At 43.5% G+C, this 22,607-nt stretch overlaps 1 protein-coding gene across 1 annotated transcript in view; it reads right to left on the reverse strand.

Moving 5' to 3' along the window:
- Positions 1–22,400, reverse strand: part of NT5DC2 (5'-nucleotidase domain containing 2) — a 62,003-nt gene extending 39,603 nt beyond the window's left edge. Inside the window, exons 1-4 of the mRNA XM_065407956.1 lie at positions 22,064–22,400; positions 7,079–7,263; positions 4,619–4,693; positions 2,812–2,867 (exon numbers count right to left, since the gene is read on the reverse strand). Coding sequence (XP_065264028.1) covers positions 2,812–2,867; positions 4,619–4,693; positions 7,079–7,263; positions 22,064–22,400 — 653 coding nt within the window. The remainder of the gene's footprint in view (positions 1–2,811; positions 2,868–4,618; positions 4,694–7,078; positions 7,264–22,063) is intronic.
- Between the last annotated feature and the right edge of the window lie 207 nt (positions 22,401–22,607).

Genomic DNA, 22,607 nt, shown 5'->3' on the forward strand with positions numbered 1-22,607 from the left:
ATTTATCCAGTTTTTTGTAATTACTTGTTTTGCAAACTATTTACTCATCAAGCCAATGATGACCCTTTCTTCTGACTCAACAGATCAGAACGTTCTCTTTGAAGAGAGTTTTTTTTTTAAAGTTACCCTATTTGTTAAAAGAAAATTTAAATATTTACACAAAGTCAGTTTCTATAAACAGCTTTAAAAAAATTATTTGAAATAACCCTCTTATACAGGTTCATTGAAGGATGTTGCAATGCCTGGGAACCATAAACAGGGCAGTGTTGAAAGAAAGAAATTCTCTTTGATTTTGGAACTCTGCCTCTGGTAATCTTGGGGTTTTAATGTAATCAGAGCTTAACTGCGAAAAGGCACTGTTCCACAAGTAAAAACACAGTCAGCTTCCATAGTCAAAAGGCTCAGGAAACAAAACACACCCCATTTTATGAGTACTACTTTTAATACAGAAACCTAAGGAAAAAAAAAAAAAAAAAAGGAACAGCTTATTTCTTAGGGCCAGAGCAGGATGGTTCCCTACTGCAGAGTCTCTCATGCTTTGTCAGGTCTGCTTCAAATATACAGGATATTGGTACTTGGGAGAGGGTAACAGAACAACCAGAATGATTGACGATGTTTTAAAGAGGCTTTTCTTGCTTTTGCCATAACATCAGTAAGAGCCAAATCCCCATGTCCGTACTCCCACAAACTGTGTTTTCAAGAACTGTCAAGGGAGCCTGTGACTTTGAATGGACACTCTTAGGTCTCTATTGTAAATCTAAAACAAACTCATTGCCATCAGTAGAAATTTACCCAAATTAGGACCTCAAAAATTGGCCCTCACTGATTTAGTTCCCTGAATTAATAAAAAAACTCCCCTTCACTGTCTATTCCTGCTTGGCAAAGCTGAATCAGATAAACATATTCAATGACTTTAGACCAGCCTTCACTGCAGAAGGCAGCTCCAATAGTAGTGGATTTGTATGCACACACTGAGTAGAGAACAAAGTCCCCTGTACAGTACTGCTGTAATGAGCTACATGTTCTTAAAAGGGATATAGTCCCACTGATCCACCCTTCTGCAATCTTAGAGAGGGGCTGTGATATGGGGAAAGGAATGCAAGAGCTGACTGAAACCTCCTGCCAACTGCAACACTGGCTGCTGAAAAGCAAAGAGGAATTCATTAGGTCGGAGATGGATCTCGGGGATGGGAGGGTTAAGAAGTTATGCCATCTCACTGTGCATGTAACATGTCCCACACTATGATGCTGAGAGGTACATTTCCACCCGAACATCAGACCAATAGCTCATGACAGAATTCTCTAGCCACCTTCCCCCACATAGAACATTGTGCTTTGGCTGCATCTTCTGGCCCTGTCCCAGTCCAAAGAAACTGGGGGAGAGGGAACAGGGAAGCAACAGTGCCTCAAAAAAAAAAAAAAAAAAAAAAAAAAAAAAATTAAAGGTGGGATGCCACCACAGCCTGTGGCAGAGGAAGCCGATATTGACACACATTTGTTACTTTGTTTAGATCCCTGTAATTCCTAGGGCCAGGGCCAGAGTTCCACACATGATATTAATTCTGTCCTTCCCAGTCTAATGATGATGTATATTGCTAACAGTAATGCACAACTGTTATTGAAGGTGCTGACAGCAGTGGTGAAAGTCTGCAGACTATTTACTATTTTGGGTACCTGTTTCCTATTTGGGGGAGTTGAGGGAAGAGGGAGAAGAGAGACAGAGTGGACAATCAATATTGAAGCTTCACCTTGCTCCCTCAGTGTAAATGAATTGTTTGCTTAACATTGGCAAATATTTGATGTGCTTCATTTTGGGAGTCACTGGCCCAAAGTAGAGTTTAGAAGTATGGTGGGGACATTAGCCATTAGTTGCCTTCATTTGGAAAAAAATATTTAACTATTCCAGCCACCAAAAAAGCAGCAAAATATTTTGCTTTGTGTTCTCTGAAGGGCTTCAGAGTTTTTGCTTTGGAGCATTCGTTTGTTATATTGCTTTGCATCGGTCTCCTTGCTTCTAAAAGGAGAGTCTTCAAGTCCAATCCTGCACGGTGCTGAGCAGGTTCAAGTCTCCCAGGGAGTCAGTGGGACTTGCTGGTGCTTACACAACCAGACAGGATTAGGACTTGAAAAGCTTTTATATCAACTGTGTCACTCCAACTGCGTCACTCCAACTGCAAGGACGCAGCATGTAGTGAACGCAAGAGCAGCCAGAGTAACCTGTGTGCTACATACCAATGCTCTATTCAAGGACTTCTAGCCCACTTGTTTAAGAAAGGCACTCCCTATTATTTTTCTGGGCACTTTACTCAACTTTTTCCACTTAAGAAAAATGCCTCAGTTCAATGGAGTTAAATTCCATATCCTTATTTTCACCTCCAAACAGCTTTCTTTCCAGCATTGGTGAGCATACTCCTGTCAAGACAGGCTTTTTTCATGTATGGACAGCTCTACAAGAATGAGGCTTTCCCTAGTCCAATGACTTAGTCAGAAAAGTTGCCCTAAGTAGACTGCACTGCAACCTGCAGACTTAGTGGGTTAAGTGATCAGATGCATCATTGTCCATAAAAAAAAAATAATTAAATTTTCACTCCCACACTTGGCTCCATATGCTTGAAAAAACTGCAGCCACCTGTAACTGCATGTCAGGCAACAGCTTGGAATCATTACTTAGCAAGTGGAGACAGGATAAGCTAGAGAAGGTGGCTTTCCCCACTTAAAAAAAGTCAAAAACTTTACAGACGTGAGACTTTGCACTCCATCTTCAGCGTGAACCCTTGGGGCATTTAGTAAATGCATTCATATTTGACACACCTATATGCAGTCCCCAACTGGACATAATGGAAAGCATCAATCTTCATCAGAAGACTCTGTGAAGAGAGAAAGATGAACAGTCTTCATTGGTAGCATTTGGTATAAATTTAGTCAGGAAAAACAACAGATTAAGTTTACTGATGTCCCAAAGAAATTTTTTAAAAAAGGAGAAAAATGAATTCTTGTTAAAACTAACCTAATCTGAATGTATTTTTAAGTTGTGCTTAAATCACTTCTCTCTGCACTGAAACATTTTAGAAGCATCACTGGGAAAAATGCCAAATTGCCATGAACTGAAGCATTACATAATATTACATTCCAATTCAGGACCTATTACAAACTTTTTCAGAGGGCTGCAGGTGGAAGAGGAATGGAGTATAGCAGTTCTTTAACATTAAAACAATCCTTTGTATACACATAGCAAGAGAGGGGCTTATGTGTAAGGAGATCTATAGCAAGTCACATCTTACTTAAGATTTGGCACAAAAACTTGAGTTATTAGTTCTGCTTATTTTCTTTTTACTTTTTTACTCCATGCTCAAGTTCCCATTCTTGTACTCAAATGGGAACATTAGACCTTCCCTCTTTTTGTATTTATCTTCTTTAATCACAAGGTATCCCTTCTTTTTCATTCCCCCAGGCATTACACAATACCCATAATGGAATTTAACCAAGTATGGCCTCTGAGACTAACCTAGTACCACTCTGAGAATCAGAGATAAGAGTGTGTTCCTAAACTAAAAGGCACTCCCATATCTAGCATATCACCATACTATTGCCAAGCCTCCATTCCCACCTTCTGAACAGGAATAAGCAGTTATGCTGAACCAAAGCAAATAGGCAGTACACTCCTTTTGCACAGGGCTTGATTTTCAGGTGGTTTGAAATGAGAAATGAGGCAGCCCACACTACCCACCCACTGAAAGGAAGAGTTTACTTGGCGTCTGAGTGATGTGTGCTCTTATTTCAGAAATCTGTGCTTGGATAGTAGCAAGCAGAACACAAAATTATTGGACAATCTCTCCTGCTGCAAAGTCAGAAACCTACATTCAGGACAGACTGTTGCCATAATGTCAGTTTCAGCATTACAGCTTAGCTTGAGCAGAAAAGAATACAGTCTGGGAAATCTAAAATGCCTTCATTCCTCTTTAAAAGGGTGCATTCTCTAGTTACACTGAATTGATTGAACACACTTAATTGGTTCAGAAATAACCAGACTATAAAAATAAGACTAGCTTGTACCAGTAATTGTCTGTCTCCCTACTGAATATAAGCTGTTTAACTGCAGCGAGGTGATGCCATATTTTTCAGAACTATACTTTTACGTGATTGTCTAAAGTTACTGAAAAAGGAGGATTAAAACAAAAGCTTGCACTTTCTTTGTGTGCTCCTAAGCCTCTCAAACATTACAGGGCTTCAGAAGGAATGTCTGAAGCTACAAAGCTTAATGAATTGTTCTGGCCCTTTATTATTTCAAATACTGGAAGTAGTGAAAGGGAAAAAACCTCTTCAGTGAGTAAAGGCTGTAGCTACATAGCCTTCAATGATTTAAAAGGCATTAAAATACTGAGAGAGAGAGAGAAGACACCATATAGCCAGCCTTTTAGATTAGTTCCATTTGTCCCAAGGAGCTTACAATCTAAGAGAACCTATGCAGGGACATATACAACAATCCCCAGTGCATATTCTCCTGAAAGCTGTTCCGTTGGTTGTCATTACAGGAAAGAGATGGGACTGAGTTACGTGACAGGCAGATTAATACCGTGCAAGGGAAAGCACGTATGAAATTTAAATTTGTGTAATTCACCTTTTGCACATCGTAGTGAAGCCCTCTGATGGCAAATCCTGGAAGGTAATCATATTTCTTGAGTCCTTCTGGATACTGGAAAATATTTCATGAGAAAGCAGTTAGTTCAGTGAAGCTGTGCCAGCTATTTTAAAAAAAGTTTTCCAGTTACAAGAGAATGAAAAATTTGGCATACTGAATCAGCCTCCTAGCCCATCAAATCCCAGTACCCTCCATCCAACAGTGGCCTAAGTGAACCAAAAGATGCCAAAAAACTATAATGCAACTGCCAAGATTTGGGATTCTACAAACTGGAATGTTTGCTTGGGCAATTGATCCCTAACTCCTACACCAAACAGCTAGTGCCCTAAAACGGGTAACTGTATCTTGAGACGGGCTTGAAATCCACTTACCAAACTCATCATATAAGGGAGGTTTTTCCCACAGAGCATGAGAAAAAGCTATACTAAGCCACCAATTTCTGAATGATTTAAACTTTTGGAGTTTTATTTCATTTTAATAAAAAAAGAAGCTATTTCTAAATCTTTGTGCTCGTTATGATTAACTTCAAAATTTGAAACACCTCAGGGCTCTCTTCCCAGGTGTGCAGATAGACAATTGCATTGTATTTGCTGTTGCTCAGCGCTCTGTGAAGCAGCCACCAAGCAAAATTAACATAGCTGAAGTCTTTTCTGAGCAGCAATGAAATGAAAGAAGCTTGTCAGTTTCATGCTCCTGCAGTTTGGAAAAAAAGCTTAAACCTTCCCCCCACCCCACCGTCCCCAAAAAAACAGCATAGATAGACACTGGAGCTACTCCCTGGGGGACGACACTCCCCCCCCCCCCCACCTAAACGTGAAAAATTATTAAGAAGGGGGGGATGGGGTAGGGGGCTTGAAAGAGGTTGATGAATCAGAGCTTTCTACTGTCCACGCTTTCTCACTTAATCACAGATAGGAAGCTGGCAAACGGGTAGAGTACTACTAGAGGGAGTGGAGTTTCAAGTTTCAGATACTTTCTAGCTAGAACTCATGCTAGACAATGAGATAGATATCCTAATACCCTCCACCCTTCCCAGCATCTGGGACTCTTCACCAGAGTGTTCCTCTGGACCTTGCAAATACAGATTCTCTCCCCACCTAGTCTTTCACAGCTACCTCTGGCTAGTAGGTGTCTGCTATGTTTTCCAAGCCCTAGTAATGATAGATATTATTAGTCAATATCATACATTCCCCATTTTAAAATTCCTGGCATCTGTCATCCTACACCCACAAATTCTACACAGACTGCCTTTTTGTATTGTCAGTGATTTATTTATAAGCCATATTCATCATGTCAGACGCCACATGTCTGTTAACCTGCAGTGAGCAGACTATTCATTCTGAAGGTTGTAAGTGTCCTATTCTGTATGCATTAGTCAGGTTCCCTAAAGAATCATACTAAATACTTATTCCGTACCCATCACTACGATATCAGAGATCCTAATATGGCAGAAGACATAGGCTGGAATTCTTTAAAAAGAGAGAACCACGGAGTGAAGATGCCTAACTCCTCAGGCTCTTTTGAAAATCCTGTCATAAATATACTGGTTTTGATAATTTTTTTTTCCATTTTCTGGAAGAATCCTCCATCCCAATTTTAAATGGATTGTTACAGGCTATCCTATGTCCCACCACTTAGTTTTGCTCCATTGTGAAAGAATGGGTGAGGCACAGAGGGGGGTGGAGAGAGAGAGAGAGAGAATGAATGGACCTGAAGCCCTAAAATGACCGGGGGAAATGCCATTGCAAAACCATTGTGTGACATGGTTAGGACACTAGGGAAAATATTGCAGTTTCAGCCACACACCTATAGAAATTTGCATATATTGAAGTACCCAGCTTTGTATTTCTTTTCTTAAACACAAAAAGCGCTTCTAACTCGTCAAATAAAACAAGACAAGAGAACATATATCGTATCATTGGATGTGCCTATTTAAGAACTTAGTCTAGAAAACTTATTAAGTCCCATATAACTATTACCTGGCTGATATTCTTAACTATAAAAATAAAATCATCTGTTTCTAGGGCTACAGGGCCCATCATTAGCCCAGGATTGGCTGTTGCCCATCTTCTGATTTGGGGTTAGGAGGATATGTGTATAAAACAAAGAACACAAAAAACATTGCCACCATATTTTTTTATATATATATAAAAATATGGTGGCAATGTTTTTTGTGTTCTTTGTTTTTTTAAATAGTGGCAACTCTTTGAAGATGATCAGACATTTGCAATGTTACAGTAAGTCCCAATGGAAATGGATTATCAGACAGAGTGCCAGGTTCATGAAATATACAATTACATAGCTATCACTACCATAGATAATGTATACATACACAGTGGTAATAAGCAAACTTTCCAGAGAATGCTCTACTAAAAGATTTTGGGGAAAAGAAAGCAGCAAGATTAATGAAAGAAACCCATCCTATTATCAGAAGTTTACCTTGTACTGTTCAATTAGTATGTCTCTGGCAGTGTTGAATATCATAGAATGTAATAAATTAGAGTACTGTGCTAATGTATAATCATAATCAAAGCCATAGATCTCAACATCTCTCAAGCTGATCTCATTATTTGCGTAGATAGCTGCAGGGTTAAGGAGATTGCAGACTCCCGGTGGAAGAAGATCTGGAGAGGGAGGGGGGGAAAAAGAAGTCAAATTAAAATTTTATTTATTTTTAATCTGGAAGCAATTACTTTGTAAAACAGTGTTCATTTTTCCCCTCCAAGGAAAGGGATTTGTAATCCTACTGTCAAAGTCTAATATAAAAACTACTAAAATATTTCTTCCCATGAAAAGGCATTATAAAGTTTCCAGCCAGGCCTAGTGACCATGGCAATTGTTTAATCTTGCTGTATTAACATTTAGTGACAAGATGAGAAACAATGTTACTGATTTTCTGACCTTCATAACATTAAATAAAACAGATTTGGGGATTTAAACCTGCCAAATTTCTGGATCACAGCAGCTAGCCACCTGTAGCACCAGCTGGACATGTTTGTGATAGGTAACTCTGGTATGTAACTTCAGAAAATATATCTTTTTGTTCATATTTTGACATCAAAACAATCTAGACATCAGCTGTAAGAAGTCCAGAATTATTAAACCAAAGATCTAGAAGATTCTGTTTGTCATCCACTTGCCATGGAACTAGAAAGACTTCGCAAAAAGAGTTATTCAGATTGTGTGTGGTTGGTTATTTTGTTTTCTCTACTCTTACTTCACTCTCTGCTCCCCATACACACTGAGAAAGATAAGCAGTTTAAAAACCACACACAGAGACTAAGCTCTTAGAGTGCAATGCTGATAAAGATTGTTTATCAGAGCGAAGCAGAGAACCTACTGCCAAAACAGATCTCCCAGACTTTACAAATTTTCTGTGACTTTACAGCAAGGTACATTTTAAGTCAACCATGAGTGCAGTGTTTAGCTCAGTTGTATAATGACACAAAAAAGTTTTTAAACAGCCTAGTCATTCTGAGCTCTTATGTATCCTCTCCCCCAACTGGCTACCGTGACACCACACTGAAGCAGGGCAGACACCATCTCAAGCTTGCCATTGTCCACAAACTGTCTCTACAAGATGACCAACCGCAATAAGTGCTACTTCTTTCCTTACATAAGGCTCCATAACTTTGCACACATGGGGGGGGAAGGGAGAGAAGAGGAAGAGAAAGGGGACACAACATAGAACATTACTCACCCCCATATTTTATATTTAGGTGCTCTCTTCCCTTAGATACGAGTCTCTGTTACGGGTTCCGTTCCTGAGCACTCCTATCTGCCTCCCATTCAGTTGTGCACACACCAAACCGCAACAGTGTTTGGCTATTCCAAAACCAACTCTGATTCTCAATTTGGTGCAAATCAAACTATTGTACATTAGATAGTGGCACTGGCTGGTTCCAATTAAGACTTAATCTGTTACCATTACAGAAAAAGTGAGGCTCGCTGCTGTATTATCCTATGTGAAACCCACAAGTGCACCTATTGACGACTCAGTAACAGACAAGTGATCACAGTAGCAGAATATTTAGACAAAGCAACACTTGAGCTTTTTTTAAGGTAGGAAGGGGAAACCAACATTATGAAAATGTACCTCACCTCTGGTCAGAACCCCTCTCCCCAATTAGTCTGAATTTTTCTATATTGCAAGAACTGCAGCAGAACTGTTATAATGGAAAGCAAACCTCTGAACCTGAGTGGATGGCTTGGTGGCTACAGAGCAAAAACAAGAGCTCTCTTCCTGTTTCTAAGCTGGAGACAGAGTTTCTGGAAGAGGCTGAAGAGTGTGTATGCATTTGTGGACATATAGAGTCCTTTACTATCTTTAAAAAAAAAAAAAAAAATCATCACACAGCAATGTAAACAACATTTCAGAGGATTGTTTATGAGGTGACAAATATTTATGTTTAGAGAAAGGCTCAACAAGCCCTTTCTTTCTTTCCCACCCTGAAAACAACTAGGGTGACCAGACAGCAAATGTGAAAAATTGGGATGGGGATGGGCGGTAATAGGTGCCTATATAAGAAAAAGACACAAAAATAGGGACTGTCCCTATAAAAATTGGGACATCTGGTCACCCTAAAAACAACTCATGGAAGTGCATGAACGTGTGATATGCGGACTTTTTCATGGCTGGAGGACATACGTTTTTGGAAGGGGGGGGGGGGGAAGAAAGGCTAAAGGACCCACCCAGCTCTCACCACAACAGGATCCAAACCTGCAGAGGGGTGAGCATCTTCATCTCCTGTTGAAGTCAGGGTAAAACAAACCACGATGCAAGCTTGCACCACACATCCTGAGACACTTTGGGATTCAGCCCAGACTAGTGAGAGGTTGGGTCACCACCTGCCCTGCAACTTTGGGTGCCTTAAATGCTATTCTGCTATGGCTCTCAGCCCAGACATCACCACAGCCAGCAGACAAGCACACAGGTCATACCCTGATTTCCACCAACCAGGTACTGTTCGCTGAACGATCCCAACACCCTCCCAGTCCCGAATTCCCCCAAAACATTCTGCCCTGTGACACTCTGCTGGGTTTCCCAGCATTGTGAGTTGCTGTGTTACCCTTCTCAGCCCCAGCAAGTGAAAGTTTCACTACTGCTAAGCTCTGTGACAACTCCTTGAAACACCAGCTTGTCAAACCATCAAATTAGGGAAGAGGTGGGCAAACCACGGCCTGTGGGACCGTCCTGCCCAGCCCTTGAGCTCCCGTCCCGTCCCCTGCAGCCACGCGGGCAGCACTCTGGGCAGCGGGGTTGCGTGCTCCTGCAGAGCAGCATGGCAGCATGTCTGGCTCCGGCCGGGCGGCATGGCTGCCAGACATTCTGCTCTGAGCGGCATGGTAAGGGGGTCTGGACCGGGGGGCAGTTAGGGGACAGGGGGTGGTTGGATGGGGCGGAGGTTCTGCGGGGCAGTCAGGGGACGGGGGGGTTGGATAAGTGTGGGAGTCCAGGGGGGGGGGCCTGTCAGGGGGCGGGGGTGTGGATAGGGGTCAGGGGACGGGAAACGGGGGGAGGGATTGGACAGGCGTGGGGTCCCGGGGGGGGGGCCTGTCAAGGGGTAGGGGTGTGGATAGGGGTCAGAGCAGTCAGGGGACTGGGAGCAGGGGGGTTGGATAGGGGGTGGGGTCCCGGGGCAGTTAGGGGCGAGGAGTCCTGGGAGGGGCCGGTTAGGGGACAAGGAGCAGGGGAGGTTGGATGGGTCGGGGATTCTGAGGGGGGCAGTCAGGGGGCAGGAAGTGGGAGGGGTTGGATGGGGGTAGAGGCCAGGCTGTTTGGGGAGGCACAGCCTTCCTTACCCAGCCCTCCATGCAGTTTTGCAACCCCAATGTGGCTCTTGGGCCAAAAAGTTTGCCCACCCCTGAACTATGGAGTGGGAGAGACGGCCTCTTAGCTATAAAGACACAGGGGCCGAATCTCAAAGGATAAGCAATTGACTCAAACTGATTGTATACAGTATTACTGTATTATAAAAGTGTATCAAGTAACAGGCTTTCATAAAAGAAGACCTGACACTCTGGTGATTAATATCATTGTGAAATGTATGCATCAACACAATATGAGGAATTATGGATACTCACAAATAAGATTTAAAGTCTGTGACTAAATACAGGGAGAAACAGGTTCTCTCCCAGACAGGAGGGAAGGTAGCTGTCTACCTGTCTCCAATGTAAATTAAACATTACAGAATCAAAACAATCAAGCCCCATTTACATACAAATCAGCAAGGAGATGGGAAGCCAAGAGGAAGAGAAGAACAGCAGGAAACCTGCCTGCCTCTTGAGCCAAAGTCAATTAGCTTGGTCTGGGCTTACATGTCAAAGAACATATTTCAAAAGTTACTGAACTATAAAAACAAAGGGAGAGAACCCCACAGTTGTCCATCACTTGGGGGAATCAAGGGGCCAGAGCTCTTGAAATCACAGGAACACTGGATCCTTCAACCAAGTGGGCTGAAGTCTCTGGAAACTGAATATAGGTGAGAAGCCTACTCAGGCAAAGATTGCACCTTGCTGAAATTAAATTTTAGTTTTAGGCACTAGAAAATTAGGTCAGTGAAAAATCCACACCCGAGTGGCACTGTTAAATCAACCCAAGTGCCCGTATAGATGGCGCTAGGTTGACGGAAGAGTTCTTCCATCGATCTAGTTACTGCTTGTTGGGGAGGTAGATTATGTACTCCGAAGGAGAACGTCTCCCTTCAGTTTAGGTAGCGTCTACATGGAAGTGCTACTATGGTGCAACTGTGACACTGTAGCATTTTAAGTGCAGACACATCCTTAGAAGCATATTTTTACTGTTAGTTTGTAACCATTTCTCTCTTTACTCCTTTAGATATCAGTTAAACCTGACTTTGTTCAATAAACTTGTTTTACTTTCACTAGAAACCAATTCAGTGCTGCGACTGAAACAGGAGTGTTTATCAAAACCCAGTTAAATTACTGAGCTGCAGTGTACTGTCTCTTTAAAGGAGCAAACAAACAACTTCTGAGTGTTCCAGGCGAGGGTGGGACATGGCAGGGAGAAGTCTCTGGGGAACTCAGGAGTTGGGGTTCACTGATGGTTATCTGCAAGGCAAGATCTGGGCTAGCAGAGTCCTGAAGAGTTTGCTGGCAAGGGCAGACAAGCTGGTGTGTCAGGGAGCTGTCACAGAGCTTGGCAGTAGCAACATTCTCACTTGTTGAGGCGGAGAAGGGTAACACAGTAAATTCACAATTATGGGCAGAGGCAGTGCTAGCCCACTGGAGGCCTAAGCAGGAATATTTTTGGGTGTCTTTACACACACACACACACACACACACACTAAAGAAAGAGAATGGAGGTCCCCCCTTGAGCTGCTTGGGGCCCTAAGCAATTGCTTAGCCTGCTTATGCCTAGCGCCAGCACTGGCTCTGGAAACCTCAGCAGTGTGTCACAGGGTAGATGGTTTTGGGGAAATTTGGGACTGGGTAGCTGTTGGGGTCACTTGCAAAAAAAAATACCTGGGCAGTAGAAGTCAGGGTGTAACCTGCATGCTTGTCTGCTGGCTGTTGGTATCAGAGCTGAGAGCCACAGCAGAATAGCATTTAAGGTACCAAGAGCTACAAGGCAGGCAGACACAACCCCTTGCTGGTCTGAATCCCAAAGCATCTTGCATCCCTACATCCCCTCTACTGTAACACCATATGTAGACTGACTTCTAGCTCTGCAACTACATAGTGCTTTGCTAATTATATCCAGACACATGGGATGGTGTGGGGAAAATATGCAATGCTAATGCTTAAGCCATGACTCCTGGGGGGAGGGGGGGGGGCAGAGTGTGTGTGTGTGGGGGGGGGACTCCCTAGCTATCCATCCGACAACTGTCACCAAGTTAAAAATAAAACTGTTGGTCTTTTTTGAGGTTCGTTAGGCATAGGGAGCAAGTTTTATGTGTGTGTATAACTGGAGTTGGCCAGTTTACCAGGCATCAAGTGTTTCTTTGAAACCAATCAATTTCAGATGTTTTTCTCCCATCAAGCCTACATTGCCATGTGGCCCCTCTGGTGCTCTCCCTTCCCTATGCTGGGCCACTAACTTTATTCCACTCCAAAAACCTTAGATGTTCATCCATACCATTGGCACTCACATAATACATGTCCACCCACCTTATTTAAAACCTTAAGGGAACCAGTGCTGTAACAGAAAAGCTTTTCCATTTTCACCTTATTTGCTGCAACCACGTTGTGCTCCGCATACTCCCTTCTTGGATCTCTCCCCAAAATTACATCTCAGTGCAATGTTTTCACCACACAACAGTATTTAACCACTCAAGTAATCATACTATGATTTTTCCCCTTTCCTGAAATACTCCTCTCCCTCTTCAACTCCATCTTTAGTTAGAGCAATGAACAGTTGCAACATCTTCACTTGGCTCTGGATAAAAAGAGCTTTTCCTCTACAATGTACATGGCTCTCCCCATGTATTTGATTGCATCTTAAAACAAAAGCTCCAGATGCTAACCTGAGATGCTCATTGAAGGAAGGCTGTGTACTGCACAGACACATATTAGATTAGTGCCAGGCCTGTCATACATATCAGCTTCACTCTAAATCATTTGGTCTTCGACAAGGAATCAGGCTCAGCTTCATGTCATGGCCAACATAGTTGCCTTGCTCACCAGATGATAGGGTGATAGCCTATGACGTACCCAGACGGCAAGACGTTCACTGTTATAACGAACGTGGCTCTGATACTCACAAGCACCACACCAAGCCATCTCGGTATAAGCTACGGGTTCTTTTTTTTTTTCCCCCAGAGCAGGATTTCCTGTTTTTTCTAGGAAAATATCAAACCTTTCATTTTACACTTGAAACAGCACCCCAGACACTTTTAACAGGCCATTTTTAATCACTAGTTAACAGGCAGCTCACTCTGGTGGACTTTCTGTTTAGGTGCCATTTGAAAGCTCTTCAAGTCAGGTGAATTCAGCTGAAATTAGGAATTAGTGAACTGTGTTTTGGCAAAATAACCACCAGTCCTAATTCCCACCTTCCTTCTGCTCTTTAAGGTGGAGTCCCAACAGGTCTGGCACTCTCCCTAGCAGGCCCACATCAAGACACTTCAGGGTTTTTCTGTACCTTGTACCCTGCCTGAAGTGAACCATGCCTCTAATGGGTAGAGGGAAGTACTGAGCTTTTTGAGAGAGTCATCCATCCTGCATTATATAGATATATTTGTTTTATATACTCCATGTCTCGTGTATGACTCTGCTAGATATTATAACAGCTTAAGACACTTAGTGTGTATAGCTGATTGCACATGAGGAACATGGATCTGAGTTCCATTAGGAATCACGTTTGACCAATTACAAGCCATGAGGTATGGCTCTTTCAAATTCTGCTATGCTCATGGAAAGTAATGGAAGGTGTACATGTATGTCAGAGCATATTTGACACACTAGGCAGTAACAGGGGCTTTTCAGTACAGGGGCTGAACCTATTCAAAGAGGTCAAGTTACTATAGTCAATACTCTGGGACAGGTTCTTTGTCCTATACAGCTTCCTTTGCCACTCTCTGATAGGGCAAAGGGAGAGAAAACAGCTTCAAGTTGCCTGCCGGCACGGAGAATCCCCAACAAGTACAAGCTATACCTGCTCTAGGGCTGGGCAACAGACACAGAATCAGGAAGCCATAATTGGTTGGTAGTTCTCAATTTCTACCCTCTCTTCTGGGTTGCCTTGTGTAGGGAGGGGAGTCATCCTTTGCTAGCTGCTCCTCTAGGTCCTGGCAGAGTCAGTTGAGTCCATATCCTGCTCTCCCTGGCAGGGAAGGCAATGGAGCAGCCAAAGCTCTCCTGGAACTGCTAAACAGCTGTAGCAGTGAAAAGACTCCAAGTCCTAACTGCATCCCCAGTTCATATCAGCTTTGACGGGGGGCAATTGGGGAGGTAGCGCCTGCATCTCCTCCCCAGAGCAATGAGGTTAATTCAAACTCTTCAGTTTAAAAATTGCACAGCCTGGCTCAGGGAACACATTTTCAATTCATGATCAAATACAAATGTTCTTAATACAGTCACTCTTGAGGGTGACAATTTTGAACCTCAACAGCTACAACTGGCCCCAGGGCTAGAGTTTGAACACCACTGCACTAGGTGAAAGGCTTACCATACAGTAGGAGAGAGACTAGTCCTACAATATGCACTTCAATCACTAGGTCAGCACCAGAAAGACTCCATTCCAGGGCAGGTCAACATTATGTTGCTCGGTGCCAACAGCTATGACCAACACATATAAATAGGTGATGCTTGGAAAAATGGATGAGAGGCTAGAATAGGAGAAACTCAAGTGGAAAATGGCTCTTTGAAGCCTGCTAAAAAGAGGGCTGCTTTTTGTATTGAAATTCTGCAGCATTTTGCAGTTAGCAGCAATATCATAGTTAGTCACTGTCTAGTCAGCATTTTACCCAGACAGCGAGTGTATGACTTAATAGATGCAGTATCATTGTATGGGCAAAAAGAGCAAACTCTTGAAATAAAAAAAACTCCAAAATTTGCATTACTAACTCTGCTGTGGTTAGGGAAGCAGTCTCATTGCCATGTTAAAACATGACTGCTCAAGGACTTATAAATCAACTCATGAATATACTCCCTGTGATGAAACTTGGCATACATACTTCAGCCAGAAGGCAAGGGTATTGGTTAGATGCTTTTTTGCACTTACGCAACCACCAAAATGCCTGCAACACCCTTCACCCACTAAATATGGCAAGTCATCTGAAATACTGAACAGCTGCTGGTGCTAATTTAAAAACACCCCCAAGGTTCTAACTTGTCTTGGTCTTGCAAAGCAATGTTCCACAACTGTTACAGATCAATGATGCCTAATACCTAAAATGAGAGCACAGTTGTGAACAGTTGGGCAATTTATTGAAAAAATGAGTGAAAACTTCAGGATCCCATATGACCTACGTTGACTTGAAAAATGTCCAATTATAGTAGGTGCCAAATATTTCCTGTCATGTGTTGTGCATCTTCAGCTCCCATTTTTCACCAGTGGTAGATGAGAGTGCTCAGTAATCCAAAGGAGACTCAACACTTCAGTGTCCAAACCAAAATGTTTTAAAAAGACAGTCCCTATGCCCCCCAAGGAATTTAAAATGCCATATGCATTAGCTTCTAAATCTCATATGTTTAGTACCACGTAATAAGAAAGAATAGTGATAAGACGCACTATATTTGCCATGATTCTCCTCCATGTCCCCCATTAAAAAGCAATCTGCATTCAAATTACTGTTTTTGCCTGATATTTAAACACCTGCCTCAAATATGGAATTAATAAAACCCCAAGAAGTGTCTAGTTTCATTATTAGTTCCAAGTACGTCTATTATTTTCCAAAGTGGTGTTTTGTAGGATTTTACAGCAGCATCTGAAAAAATTTAAAGTACCAGTAACTCATCGCTTAACATTTTAGTTATGTTCCCAAAAAATGCTACTTTAAGCGAAACCATGTTAAGCAAATCCAATTTCCCCATAAGAATTAATGTAAATGGGGGGGGGGGGAGGGGGATGTTTAGGTTCCAGGGAAATTTTTTTCGCATGACAAAAGACTATATATACATACACACACACACATTATATACACACACACAGAATAAGTTTTAAACCAAATTTGATACTGTACACAGCAAGGATCACATTGTGAAGCTTGGTTGAGGTGGTGGAGTCAGAGGGTGGGATATTTCCCAGGGAATGCCTTACTGCTAAATGATGAACTAGCACTCAGCTGAGCCCTCAAAGGTTAACACATTGTTGTTAATGTAGCCTCACACTCTAAAAGGCAGCACCAATGGAGGGAGGAGACACAGCATGGTAGAAAGAGACAGAGACACACATACAGTGTGTGTGAGTGAGTGAGAGAGAGAGAGAAAGATACACACCGTATGTGAGAGAAACACACATTGCCCCTTTAAGTACACTGACCCCACTCTAAGTACGCTGCCTTTTAAGTAGATCAGCAAGTGAGGACAGCAGCTGCTGCCAGTAGGCTCCCTCCATCCTGAGCCCTGTCATGTCTTCCCCTTCCCCCCCGCTCCTCCACCGAGCAGGGGGGATACCCTGACATTAGCACCCCTCTTCCCCCACCACTCCGCACAGTGAGCAGGAGGCTCCCAGGAGCAGCTCAAAGGCAGAGGGCAGGAGCAGCACAAGGCAGTGGGGGGAGGGACAGCTGAACTACCTGGCACTTGATAGCCTGCCGGGCAGCTGCTGAGCCACCCTGGTTCCAAACCCCCACCAGCTAGCTCCAATAGGCTGCTCTTTCTGCAAGCAGTGGACAAAGCAGGCAGCTGCCAAACAATGTTATAAGGGAGCATTGCACAACTTTAAACGAGCATGTTCTCTAATTGATCAACAACGTTAAACGGGAGGACATTACGTGAGGAGTTGCTGAAGTTAAAAAAAAAAAAAAAAAATGTTGTGACTAAAGCAGCCAGTACAGGGACCTTGTTCTTATGGTAGACACCTTCCAGCATCACAGATGGCTCTGTGGTATTAAGGCAGTAGGCTCCATCTTGGCAAAGGCCAACAGGCCCTGCACAGGTCTAACAAAGGGTATTAAATGACAAAAGATAATGCTGACTTTGCGGTGTTTAAAATAGCAATTTCATTCTAAAAATATTTTTCAAGCACAGATGTCTAGAGCCTTACAAAGAGCTTTAGGTATTACCCTCATTCTACATTTGGGGAAACTGAGGTAGAGGGTGACTTGCTTAAGGTGACAGAGGTCAATAACAGAACTGGGAACTGAAACTAGAGATCTCCTGACTCCCAGTCTCTGCTCAATCCACTAAGGCCTGGTCTACACTTACCCCCCAAGTCGAAGTAAGGTACGCAAATTCAGCTACGTGAATAACGTAGCTGAATTCGACATACCTTACTTCGAATTTACCGCGGTCCACACGCGGCAGGCAGGCTCCCCCGTCGACTTCGCAGTACTCCTCTCGCCGAGCTGGAGTACCGCAGTCGACGGGGATCACTTCCTGGTTCGATTTATCGCGTCCACACCAGACGCGATAAATCGAACTCGGAACTTCGATCCGCAGCCGTCGAACTACCGGGTAAGTGTAGACTAGCCCTAAGCCATGATACCTCCCAAACCCAAGTGATTTGTAGAGCACCTATTTTGATAGTAACTCTTGGGCAGAATTAGTAGCTAAATGGCCAAACAGAAACTACTTAAGTTGCAACATATTATGAATGTTAGTTTTTAGAGTAGCCTAAAAGTGATGCTATACTGAGAACCAACAAGACAGAGCCACCTATTCTTTGAGCCTTTGAGTCTGCTTGAGACTTGCAACATGTTCAGAATGAAAATATGCTAGATCAAAGACAGACATCTCTACGATGTACAGGGATCAACATCAAAAAAGCCCAGACTTCTCTTCTTATTTTACACCATCTCACTGAAGAAAAAAAAAAAAAAAAAAAAAAAAAGGGAGATACTGCAAAACGCATTCAGTATTACTCAAAGCACATAGATTATCCCACACAGTTTACACACTTGAGTTTCTTACACAAAAGAAGAAACACATGCAGCAACAACTTCACAGCTGCTATCTCCAATCCTCTCTGCAACCCTTTTTCCAACCTCACTTAGAAAACATGATATTGGGGAATCTCTCTCTTAACTTATGACTTTTTTTGGAGGGGGGCGCGCTTTGGGCCTCATCTTTCAAGGGGCCAAGCACCCTTCTCAGTTTGGAACTGTGAGCAACAACAGAAGTCCAAGAGGACCTGTCCAGATCAGGCCTTTCTGCATGCCCTAAACTCATCAGCTCTCGGCTAAGCCATAGCCAAGAGCTGATAACATAACATTCAAAATCACCAAACCATTCCCAAAAATACCACCATTTCCCCTGCAACCTCACCTCAGGAACTCTGGTATCTGACTTCACCTTAATTTATTTTACAAATGTGGGAGGCAAGTTTGCAAGTGACCTCCAAAATATTGTTAAATTCAAAATATTCTCCACCAAAATTCACATGCATGCCTTCATTCCTTAAATCCCTGCTTTAGTACATGCTTCGTTTGTGCCAGGGCGTGCCAGGGCTGAGCCCCAGCACCTCTGGACTTTGCAGTTCATAGCCCCGGCACCTCTGGGCTTGCTGTGTCAGTTCTGAAGGTAACAAACCTGCTTGAGCCCTGGCATCTCTTTCATTACAAAATTAACCACTGGCTTTAGTCTCTCCCAAAATCCAAGTTAAAGCTTCAATTTACCATCATCTCTCTTCAGCAATACCAAGAAATGGACACGTCTAATTCTCCATAGCCAAATTGTCACTTGTTTTCCACTTTTGTCAGAATCCAGTACCATAATCTCAGGGTGGGGGGAGGGATAGCTCAATGGTTTGAGCATTGGCCTGCTAAACTTAGGGTTGTGAGTTCAATCCTTAAGGGGGCCATTTAGGGATCGGGGCAAAAATCTGTCTAGGGATTGGTCCTGCTTTGAGCTGAGGGTTGGATTAGATGACCTCCTGAGGTCCCTTCCAACCCTGATATTCTATGATTAATCTCAGTATCACTATCAAAACCACCAGATCCTACTCCCTTGGACTCTTAGTGGTCATAAAACAAAGGAACTGACATATTGGTTCAGATTATTCATCCACCAAGCCTGATTTTCTGCCTCCAGCAACAAATAACTGATTTTTTTTTTGGTTTGGTTTATCTGAAAAAAAAAAAAACTCCTAGAACATACATGGGCAATATGCAGTATTGTTAACGGTTGGACCTGGATGGGATTGAGGGGTGGAAAGAGAGAAGAGTGACTTCTCACCCCAGCTGTAATAAGATTATCCCCAAAAGCATGTGATTTTTGTTACCTCCTTGTTCCTATATGGCTCATTCTTCCCAGAGCATGCCTCTGCCATATCACATTATTTATATACTGTGGTCTCCATATTTTAATAAAATGCATAAGCTAGAACAGCTGTTAATATATAAAATGTTTTTGAATGGTGAGATACCATACATAAAGGAAGCTGTATTGAAAAAAGTACACAATAAGTAAAAGTGCATAATTCTAATCACATCAGCTTTTGCGTAGCTATTAACTTTACTGCCATGTTCAAGCACACCATAGTATAATGCATTTCCAGTACTCCAGGAAATGGCTGTGAACTTCTGCTACATGGTGCTTCCCTTCACCAAACCCATATCATTGCTGTTTAGTGTGTGTAAATAGAAGCTTCCCTATATATTATTCTGTTCCAACTCATTCAATCAGCAAAGAACATTAAAATCTCTTCTGGTGTGAAAGGTGGTATCATTAACGAACCAAGCAGTCACCAAAAGCTGATTACAAAAGGCAGAGTTTCTATTTACATCTTGATAAGCATTTATAATGGGGAAAAATGCAGAAAGAGACATGTTTTATCAGTGAAGAAGAGTGTTTGTAACATACAGAATTTGTAAGATTACCCAAACATGACATTGATTCATCAAAGATCTGACAACATTTTCCATTATAGTCAGTCTCTCAAATATTTGCAATTCAACTAGAGAGGCTCATTTAACACTGAAACTTGAAATAACTGTCAGTCAAGGAGCAAACCTTTGACACCAAGTTTGGTGTAAGTCAGTTTTAGTCATAAACAAGTTATGGGACACAAAAAATTCAGGATTTACACTTTTCCTGCCAGGACTCAAGAATAGGTTTGTGTGTGTTTTCATGTGTGTGCCGTTATTAATCACAGACTTTTTTATACAGTGTATGGCAAATACCTTACTGAAGGTCTGAGAAAAGACTATTCTTCTGCATGCACATTAGCTACTTCACATATTTTGCACTCTGCATTTGGTACTGCTAATCATATCGCACAGATCGACATATCCATGATAACATACACAAATGCAGACTGTTGTAATAATGTCAAGAAGTCTGCACGTGAAGTTGCTAAATAAACATTTATCAAGAGATTGTACTAGCTTCTATCACCATATATTTTAAATTGAGAGGTTCTCGCTCCTCTTTTAATACTAGCATAAAACAAAAGGAAAATGAGCTCCAAGACACTGCTAGAGCAACATTAGGACTCTGACAAGTTGGAACTTCTTTGCAGCTTGGGGCTTAAAACTAACACCCATTCTGACAGCATATACTTAACACTTCCTATTGTCTCTTGTGGACACACATGTGGAAGCAGAGAAAGAACTGACAGGAAGGGGATAGTGAGAACTCTGTTATTCTCCGACACACAGTACTTACCTTTGCACATCCCACTAAGGAACATAAAGAACCTTACATTTTATAATCTAATTTTTCTTTTATTTGAAAAACACTCATGACAAAACAAGCAAATATAAACAGCAGCACTGTCTTCATAGAATATAACTATACAACAGGAGCACTTCCTTCCTCTTCCTAACAATAACAGCCTTACAAACAGCTATTTCACAGTAGAAAAAGAAAAGTCAGACTGTGCTAGCCTGGCAAGGTTGCTTACCCAGGGCATTCCAGGGATTAATAAACCCACAGGAGAATATCTTCCTTTACGTTGTGCTGGGTAAGGAACTGCCTACCAAACTGTTTAAGAAAATTTAGCAAGGAGGTGCTGAAAGGTGCTGGTTTGACAGCCTTGGAGACTGAAGTCCTGTATTTAACCACAGAACAGGTACAACAACTTCTGGTGACACAAGTTTGCCCATGCTTAATAGCTTGATATGAAAAGTATTCCAAGGAGAAGTTCTGTATCCATCGCCTTGCCCATGCTAACAAAATTCAGGGTCATAATTCACCACCAGTAAACAACCACGTAGTCAAAAAGTGCCAGTGTCCTGGCAACGCTAAGTGGCGATTTACAAGTCTGAGTTTTGCTCATGCCCCACCCATTAAGGAAGGTGACTACTAGTGCCCGTTATGGTGATGCTTGTGTAGAATGGACGCTTGGGCATTACAAACCGTACCCAGACCACCACTCTGGGCAGGGCCCGTGATGCGACCCACCAGGCAGAAGGCCTGCCCACCTACTGACTGACTGAGAGCGCAGGAGTTTGTTGGCGCACAGCCCCGGGGGTGCACGCTTGGAGACTGACCGCAGGACATTTTCCCCGCGGGGGAACCGGCTGCCTGAGGCAGAGCCGGGCTGGGGCTGGGGCTGACGGGGGGCTGGTTTGCTGGCAGCATTTTAGTCTCTAGCGGTTCCCCGTCCTCCCTGAGCCGGAGGCAGGGCACAGCCCGGACCCGGGGGGGGCAGCGTGGCCCGGGAAACTGAGAAGCAGTAGGAGGCACTGCAGGAGGTAGGGTGACGAGATGTCCTGATTTTATAGGGACAGTCCCGATTTTGGGGCCTTTTTCTTATATAGGCTCCTATTACCCCCCACCCCGTCCTGATTTTTCACATTTGCTGTCTGGTCACCCTAGCAGGAGGCGGCAGGCCCAGTGCCCGAAGCCGGTTCTTACCATACACCAGCTTTTTCATCTCGTGGTATCTGGCCCATAGGTAGGACTTAGTGTCGGCGCCCTCGGCAGGGCTAGGCTGGCTGCTCAGGGGGCCGGCTGCGGCCGGGCTGGGCTCCGCGGCTCTCCGGGTTCTGCCGGGGACTGCCGGGGGTGGGAATTGCCCCGCAGACTGGTGCTGAGCCCTTTGCTGGCCCCAGCTCGCCCGCCTGCCCTCGCCAGGGCCGCTGCTGGCGGCGGAGCTGCAGCTCTGGCAGAAGACGGCGGCGGCCAGCTGCAAGCCAGCCCCGTTACCCTTCCACAAGCCGCTGCCCGCAGCCTTGAAGCCGACGGCGGCCATGACCTCCCCGCGGCTCCCCGACAGGCGCGGAACTTAAGGCGGGCCCGAAGAACCGCAGCCCTCTGGAAAGGGTCTGAAGCTCCGCGCGCGCTCCCATGCACCGCTGCCCGCTCCGGCTACCCTGCAAACCGAGCGCCCAGCCAGCCGCCTGCTGCTCGGGGACCGCGGCAACTAACTCCGCGCTGCCAGCCAATGAGCAGCCGAGCG

This window comes from Emys orbicularis, chromosome 7 (genome assembly GCF_028017835.1).
Source record: "Emys orbicularis isolate rEmyOrb1 chromosome 7, rEmyOrb1.hap1, whole genome shotgun sequence".
NCBI classification, from domain to species: domain Eukaryota; kingdom Metazoa; phylum Chordata; order Testudines; family Emydidae; genus Emys; species Emys orbicularis.